Source organism: Mesitornis unicolor, unplaced genomic scaffold, assembly GCF_000695765.1.
Source record: "Mesitornis unicolor isolate BGI_N332 unplaced genomic scaffold, ASM69576v1 scaffold6232, whole genome shotgun sequence".
Taxonomy (NCBI): domain Eukaryota; kingdom Metazoa; phylum Chordata; class Aves; order Mesitornithiformes; family Mesitornithidae; genus Mesitornis; species Mesitornis unicolor.
This window is the reverse complement of record NW_010168433.1, coordinates 68,656-77,744: the sequence shown is the minus strand read 5'-3', so window position 1 is coordinate 77,744 and position 9,089 is coordinate 68,656. Positions and strand designations below refer to the sequence as shown.

At 38.1% G+C, this 9,089-nt stretch overlaps 1 protein-coding gene across 1 annotated transcript in view; it reads right to left on the bottom strand.

The window, feature by feature from the left end:
* Positions 1–9,089, bottom strand: part of LOC104536411 (myelin transcription factor 1-like protein) — a gene marked incomplete at its 3' end in the record, with an annotated part of 81,228 nt that overhangs the window by 14,258 nt on the left and 57,881 nt on the right. Inside the window, exons 8-9 of the mRNA XM_010179006.1 lie at positions 7,524–7,631; positions 4,123–4,334 (exon numbers count right to left, since the gene is read on the bottom strand). Of these exons, the coding sequence (XP_010177308.1) occupies positions 4,123–4,334; positions 7,524–7,631 (320 nt within the window). The remainder of the gene's footprint in view (positions 1–4,122; positions 4,335–7,523; positions 7,632–9,089) is intronic.

Below are 9,089 nucleotides of genomic sequence, written 5' to 3'. Positions count from 1 at the left end.
GGGAAAGAGGCAGCTTTATACACTGGACTAACCACCAGAAACTCATGTAGGCTCTGATATGGACTCCTCTGTGGCCTTGGTCAAACTATATTATCCCTCCAATGCATTTTCCCTATAAATAGAAAGTTGCTTCTAAAATTTAGTTGTGTTGTGATTCACTTGCAAAACACTTTGAAGATGAGAAGTGCTATAAGCATGCTGCGCAATTATTAGCTTTTAGATTACCAATAATTTAAGCAAAACTCACTTAGAGAGAAATGGCCATGGTTATTTTAACTTTAATGTAGCTGTACATTTTAAGATTAATCACATAACCCAGACTGTTCATTTCACATTAGCTTTTCAGGAGAAACAAAGATCACCAATTTATAATGAACTAAATCAAGTTGCTCTCTAACGAAGGGAGATCTGCATTCTTTCTGGTATAGATAACTCTGTTTGCTTCATCACCCAATGCTGCGGCACCAGGCTTTGGAAGCTCTGCAGTCCACCTACATTCATGATCTGGAGTGAAAACACATGCAGAGAACACCTTTCCCATTAAATAACAGACACATATCTAACCAGCTGCATATCCAAACTGGGCTGATTACGAAGAACCTTTCTAAGTCTACAGGCTCCTCTTGCTAATTAATAATGGAGGAGTGGAACAGATCCCAGCAACATAAAGGATCAAACTAAGATATTTTGAGTGGACTTAAATTCTGCCCAAGCACCGTGACCCCCAGTATTGCTTAAACTTTGTATGTGTTACATAAATTAATGACAGCTTCAATACTTTTTCTGACTTGCACAATGAGATTCATCCCACCTGACTTCAGATATCTGACCTATCCATTATAGGCTTCCTCCATAGGCAGTGGGAAAAAATAGTCACTTTCAGGCAATGATTCACCTGACTGGTTTTAAATAAGTACTTCAGGAGGAGATGAACTGCATCAGAGAAGTGTCTACCTTTCTCCTTGGACCTGAAAGGGGTGACAAGCTCAGATGTAGGTGCTGACGTTATAAAAGTCTCTATATGGTCAGATGATTCCCACTCCTAACACTTTCTCAGTGTTTTGATGGAAAGGCCCAGTACTACTGGTGGAATGAGAGGAGCTCCTGCCACCATCTGAGCAACAGAAAGAGCTGTCTCCTCTGCCTGCTGTGCCCAGCTGTTCTTATCTCTACTGCTGTATACCGTCAGCCCAATATCCAATACACTATGAAATTGGTTTCAAAGGAAAAACAAGCCCACAAACACAGGATTTCTTAAGAATTAATCAGAGTATCCTACCCCACAATACAGAGCATCCATTTTCTATTTGGTTTTTATTAAAGCTTACTGGAAAAAAAAATCAAGAAAACAATCCAAAGGAGCTATTTATGTTCATGTCACTCATAACCATACACTTATTGAACAGGTAATCCCTTTATCTGATGATGAAAATACAGTTCTAGGTTACAATTAAAAAAGGATTGAGACATGAAATTATTGATTTTTCAGATCCTTAGACTATTTGTCTCATCTTACAGAGTCAGAAAACTAAAGCACTGTTTACTTGCAAGTTCTCCCAAAACCTTAGGCTTCCTTTCAGGTTTTCATGATGACTTTTCTGAGCTAAAAATCTGCTTTTTTATAAATGTGTTTGCTGACATACATAATAGGTGTGCACTCTGTGCTTTCATAATGACTTTAGTAGCAGTAATTAGTAATTTTTTTTACACACAAATACGAATTCACCTAGAAATACTGCAGAGTTTCTTGAGGAAAAGTGGTTTTTTTAAGTCAAGAGCCTCGTCCTGAAATCTCCTTCATATTCAGTTATTTACAATAACTGTCAGCAAAATCCTTGTGTCATTGAAAGGCAGTGCCAAAACTCTGACCTATTTCAGTGTGTCCAGGATTTAACTTCATCGTTCTATGAATTTAGCTGGTATTTCTCAGGAACTTCAAAACCCATTGCAAATTTAAGCCAAACATGATGGAGTAGTTATGGAATATCAAAGAGATGTGAATCCTAAATGTTTCATGAAAATCCCTGATAGGGTACAAATTAGGTCCCATCTTTGGGACCACATCGGCATGTCTGTCTAGCCAAACAGAACACACATCACGTGGATGAACAGCATGTGCTGCCTCCTACAGAGCCAGGAGTATAGAACAAATTCATAAGGAATCCAAACAACCTGCTCCAGCCAGAATGGCTGTCAGCTGTTCAGAGTACACAAGAACTATCTATATGTGCTGTAGCAGCATGAATCACATGTATGCAGTGTCCCTCAGTCCTCTCTGGCTCAGATTACTGAGCAGTGAAACAACCTAGTCCCAGTCTTATCTCCAAGTAAAATTCCTGTTTATATCAAAGGACGATGTGTGTACATAAAGACGGTGATGTATATCATCCAGAAGATATACATCTGGTGATGTACATAATCCTGAAGAATTTTTTTTTACCATGAGATCAATCAGACACTGGAACAATCTCCCAGGGGAAGTGGTAAATTCCCCTACACTGGTCAGTTTAAAGAGTCAGCTTGACAGGGTGCTGACTCATCTCATTTAAACTATACTTTTACCTCGAGAGGTTGGACTAGATGATCCTCGTGGTCCCTTCCAACCTGGTATTCTATGATTCTATGATCATCCTAGCTTTTCACTATTTAAGGCCACTGTTAAACTTGTGCTTAATGTTACAAATATTTTCAAGTTCTGGTGACTTGTAAAAAAAAAAAGTGGAGTTTGTAATTATTTGTTGAAAAGGGATCTTAAATAAGAAAAATATCTATTAGTTGCTTAAATAACAGTAATGTGATCTGAAAATATGCATGTCCACAGGATCTCTAGCAAGAATCTGACTCCTTCCTTTCTGTAAGACTAGACAGACTGTATGCACAACAGTTAATATCTCATTTATGTTATATTAATGTACACTCATTAGCTTACTAATCACAGTTAGATTTAGCACATTACCTTTATAATTCTCAAGCCCTTATTCTGACACAAGTAAACAAGACAAGCGTATGAGAGAAGAAAAAAGGGCACTTTTACTCAAAAATAAGTTGCCTTTCACAAACCTTCTCCTTTCTGCTATAGTACAAGAACATGGTTATTGATTCTATGAGAAAGCAAAATATGCAAAATATCAGAAATATGAAGGCAGAAGCTGTAGCAATTTTCCCTTTCTCCACTTACCTACTTTTCAATGTCAGAGTCTGTGTTCAGGCAACAGCATAAATTGGTCTATATAGTATACTTATCCCTGTTTTCCTAAACAAAAATCTGACATCTGCCTGAAATTTCTTATGGTAGTCATTGAGTACTATAAAATACTTTAACCAAAAAATAAACTGTTGCCATTCAAAAAAAAAGAAAGAAAATAGAAGATAAAGGCACAGTTTGGTTTCATAAATTTATATATACAAATACAAAATATACATACACACATATAATTGTATTGCTCTGAAAAATTACTGATGTCCTCAAAAGCTACAATCCAAATCCTCATTTATTATCCTGCCATTCATTTTTCTCCCCTAATAAAAATCTTCTTGTCTAAGAGACCCCATCGTCTTCTCCTGAACTGAAGCAGCTTTCAGCCCTCTCCTACACACGTTACTTAGGTTTTCGAGAGACTTCAACAGGTGTATTCATGAGGACAAAATGAGCAGAAATGACTCATTAAGTAAGTAGCAGTGATTTCTGAAGTGCAATGAGATCCAGATTTTCTACTTCCGTATCCCCACAGAGCAAGTATGTTATCTTTACGAGTCACCTGAACTACCGTACAGAAGCGAGAATCCTAATGTGACCCTTGAGGCCAGATCTCCCAGATAGCACCATAATGCAGTGCTCCTTCACCACAAGGACTGGCTCTGTTACTTAGCTTTTATTGCAATCTCAACACAACCCAGGAGCCTAATAGCTGGAGATGTTCTTTTGCCACTGCAACAATCCTGAAGCAAGCACCATATAAAACAACGCTTTTTTAAAAGGCCTTTAAAATAACTTACACATGACAGTATTCCTCATATACTATATGAACATGAAAACATGTCTTATTTGTATGATGTTTACATATACAACAACACGATTAACTACAAACTTGTCTCTCATGTATAAGAGTGTGCACCTCCTACCATCATATCCTTTGGGGGATATATCCCTGGATTGCACCTTGGGAGCTATGGCTCTCTTGCCATAGGCATGGTTCTCATAACTGTTATATTCAAACGTAGTCTTAGAGTATTTCTCTAGTTCCTTGGCCAAGTTGGAGCGGGGTGTGGTGGTGGGGACATTGTTTCTGTAGCCATACTGAGGGATCTCCAATTGCTTAACAAAGCACATGGGCCTAGAAATTAAAGATATGTAAAGTTTGTTAGATGCAGTTCAGTTTACTGTGTCTGTGCATAATTTATAGCTCAGATTAGAAAATCTTAGTTATTCCTTGTACTCAAGAGACAGCAATATATTATTGCATTTGCTTAGTTTGGTTATTTTCAGCAGACAAACAATATATATTTTCTTGAACAAAGCCTAGACAAAATTAATTCTAATACTACTAAATGTATCCTGTAGCTAAAAGTATTTTAAAATTCTGTTTTAAAATACTTCAGGGTTTCCCTTTCCCCGTGTAATTGCATCACCCGGCGAACATCTTCTCTTTAGGAAGGTGAATTAAGGAGGGGCAGGCAAACTGACAGAAGAAGTTTGGACAGATTTCTTTAAATGTCAGAAAATAAAAATAGCACTGGAAGCTCCACTTAATTAATGGAGTTTCCTCTGAACTTCTTTCAGTGGAGTTGTATACTGTTTTCCCACGTGCTTTCCAAAGGAGCTAGTTGTGTTTCATCCCTCAATATACAAATGCATGTGCATCTTGAGAAATACATAGGAGAGTCTCAAAACCTCTGTTGACTTTGAGCTGCTGCCTTGCAGGTCCTGCTCACCCTTAAATGCAAGGTTCCAGCAGGAGCTGCTATTTCTGATACGCAGACACACAGCTCAAGGAAGGTTCTGCAAATGAATATAGAATGAAACTGTATGAGATACATTTCTCTTGATTAAAATCAGGGAGAATAGTCAGGAGAAGCCCTGACTGATCTCCTTTGGCCATTGGAGATACTTGTAAAAACTCAGTGCAAGAATGCTGTAGTGAACTCCTCCATTGTCATGGTGTTTTCTGCATGTGGACACAGAAGTCATCAGCTCTCAAAGCAGGTAAATGAAGGTCAGATTCTGCAAACCTTGTCCTCTATTAAGAAAGTGGTATATGACTGGGCCATAGGCAGCAACTGCTACACAGTGCTGCTTGTCTACCTACTGCATTTAGCAGGAGGTGAAGATGAAGAACAGCACACCTGAGGTTGGAATCAAGAATCCTACAATCAAGTTTTTTTCTTTTTTTTTTTTTTTCTCTTTACTGCATTTATAACCAGAAGAAATGGAAGGAACATTCGTAAGAACATAAATTCAGTCAAGACCAGAAGTATCATCATGCTGACTAACAAAATGGAATGTGATAAATAGCAAGAAAAAGGTTTTGAATTTTAAGTTTTTCTGAATGAATTAATTTTCTTAGACTTTAGTCAGGATATTTATGTAAAGATCACTCAAGAAATCATATTAGTCATACTACTCCCTTTGATTTATGTATGCTCGTTCCTTTAGACACGTCTTCCTCACAAAATACAGTGCGCTCATTTATACAATGAGCTGATACAAATAGTATTTCGATCCTGTCTCAAGATAATATATATTTAGCTAAAAAAATGCAATTCAGATCCTCTTCATTCAATGCAAATCCAAAATTTATGTGGAACAGAAGCCCTATGGATTTGATTTCTTTTTAAGTAAGAAATTTTAAATGCAGGTGGGATGGAAACTGGGATGAAGACAAATATTCAAGATTTAGTCTTAGAACATCTCTGTCTGCCCATCAGTTGCCTGCATGTAAATATTATAAATAGCTCCCAAGTTCTTCATCTTAAATGCTTCAATGACTTAAAGGTAAAAGGGAAGCAGGAGACAAGATGAAAGCATTATTTGAGTTGTCTATAGAATCTGAAACACAGCAAGCTCACAAGAAAAGTTAAGATTGGAGCGCAACTTCCTAGGGAGTTTGCCAGCAAACTGGATGCTGCTTTTGAGCAGTTGCCTTCTCTGTATGGCATCTGACTTCAGTGGCTTCCCTCCAATGGGCACTGGGAAGAGCCACAGCTATTTTGATCCATCTTTTTCCAACAAGTAAGAAACTGCGTTACTCCCTCAAAGGGTGGTTTTCATTTACAGGATTTGAAGAACCCTTCTCTAAGAAAACTGTCTGGGATGCTCTATGAAAAACCATACAATGAGAATTAGGGGCAGTTAGGATAAAGCCCATCAAAAGCAATCTGAGGAAGGAAAACAAAGTCAACAGGCATGACAAAAAATCTTACGTAGATGTGAACCATAATTCTGTGTTCGTAGCTCTATGGAAAGATTGGTTTTTGGAAAGACCATGAAGATTAGATGAAGTTTTAAGAGAATATTCAAAGAATGACATTGATAATACAGTAGAAAACTTTCATTTTAAGCAGCCCTATCAGATTTTAAATCCAGAAGATATCTAAATACTAAGAAACCTATGGGATAAGTAGGAAATTCTGGGAACTAAAGCTGCGGCACTTCCACCATGCTCATCCAGGCAGCTGGGAGGGATGTACCTATCCCAGCCCACAGATACTGCAGTATCCATGGAGAAATTCTGCAGCTCTTGGGGCATCTTCAGCATAAGGCTGGTACAATCATGCAGAAGTCTAGTTCCTTTACATGTATCTTTCACACTTCAGCTCCTTAAAAATAATATTTTTTCCACTCACATATCTCAAAAGAGGAGACAATAGCACAAAGCTGGATACAGGTTTTGATAAATGCAGAATCCTATATGGATGAAGATAAGGGAGAAAATTATGTCAAATTGGTTCAAGGTCCTTCCTGTGTGAAAACTTAGGATAATTTTTCTCTCTTTCTGTCCTTCCTGGCAGTGAGTGGAGAAACAGCGACAAAGAACTAAGCCTGACCTTATTTTGGAATCTAAGTTGTACCTGGCACTTTTCAAGTGTCCTGCCAAAAAGTGTACTACCAGTTTGGTAATGTAAATAGGGCTTCTGGTTTAATTTAAACTGATATTTACTAGTAAAAGCCTGCTGAAAAAACCAAGACTTACCGGTAAATATTAGTTTATTCCCAAAAGATACCAACTTTTTTCACATTGTTCTTAGACTTTGCACTCCAGCAGTCATCTTTACACCAAACAATGCCTAAGACAAAAATGAGCTTTTCAGCTTTACATGTACTTGCCAAAATAATTACCAACCCTCCCCCATGTAAATTGAGTGGGAAATATACACTGTGAGGATTGGATCCAGAAGCCCTAATTCTAACTCTTCTTTAAAGAAGATATGTATGTATATACAACGTATATAAATATAAATTCTCAGATTAGGTGAATGTGTGATGAATTCTGCATAAGAATAAGTATTATAGTGATTTCTAATACCTTAAAACCCGATCTGATGCCTGGTTTGATTTTGACACATCACAGTTCTGATGCTTCTCTTGAGCTTTAGCCAGTTTCTCTGCTGCAGCAATAGGACATCCAGAGAGGCTGCAATTACAGAAAGGAAATTTAATTGTCTTGTCCTGCGTAGTTTCACATTATAGCACTGATCCAATTACTCTTTCTCCTCCTTAGCCAGCATCAGGAAGAATCTGAAGGAAAAGAGTTTCCAAAAGCTTTTTGGTCATATGTATTTTCTCTAGAACAGACTTCCTTTCTTCCGCTTTCAAATTTGCATGGTAGATCTTACATCTGCTCTTCTTCTCTGACTGTGTATCAGTAGATTATTCATGGATGTCAGCCAGTGAACATACCAGTAGAAGAGGAGAATATAAACTGGAATCTACTGTGCAGCTGTGCTAGCAGATTTGTGACCTTTATGCATCTGCAAATGTTGCCAATAAAATGGCTCCTGAAGATGATTAAATGACACCACCATACAGGCCAAATCTTGCACTGCTTCACACCTCATTCAGCTCCATTAACTCCAATCTTTTTGCTAGGCATATAAATGAGTGCAAAATTTGGCCTTGGGTCTCTAAATCTACATCTCAGCTATGTTATACTTAGTGTTCATGAATTTCAGCCACTGAAGTATGTTTTCTAATAGCAGGTGATGTAACATGAAAAGAACTTCTGCACTTGAATTGAAATTCAATTAAATTTGCAAATGCTAAACTATTATTGAAGTGACAATAATAAGCCTGATTCTTCTGGAAAAGATTTAGAACAGGGAAAAATAAATATATTGATGCCAGCAGATGGTGCTCTTAGTGAAGCTGTAAAAACCTGTGACCTGACAATGGAGGGGGTCCTTTCCTTGTCATAGTCTATTGCATGCTTATGTGACCGCAGCTCTCTGTGATCTCCACAGGAAAAGAAATTAAAATGAAAGGCAAATCAGTGCATTTCCAGATGTTCCCTTCTCTAAAGGAAATACAGAAGAAAAAAAAATAAAAAAGTGAAGCAGAGGAAAATGCCCCAAAAGCTGCAGAAAGAGGTGAGCACAGACTGCAGACTGCTTCCCCCAGCCCTCTCTTGCTGCCCTATTTCTGCAGAGGGGTGAGGGGGCTTTGTGCAGTTTTTGGAGTCATGCCAGAGGGCTGCCGCACTCCACTGACATGCTCTTCTTCAGACACCTCAAATATTCTAGTAGATATTCAACCAGAAATGAATGCTGCTTCAAGCAGCAGTAATTCTCATAAAGCCTTCTCAGAGGTTTTTGCTGCATCTACTGGCAGCATCACTGCAGAGAAGAAAGGGGTACCAGAGCTTACTGCAGATGGGGTGCTACCCACAAGAGCCTTCTGGGAGACATGCACTTAATTTGAGGGGCTCTAGTAACCCACAGCTTGATAAGACTGAACGTCCAGTACCTTCATGCTACAATTAACAGTAAAAAAAGGAATTCAGTAATAGGAACCTTGCATAGTTCCTTTTAGCCTTTTACCCACGTTTCCTGCATTTTTTTAAAATTGCAAAGAAATAAGCAAGATCTTGTTCTGT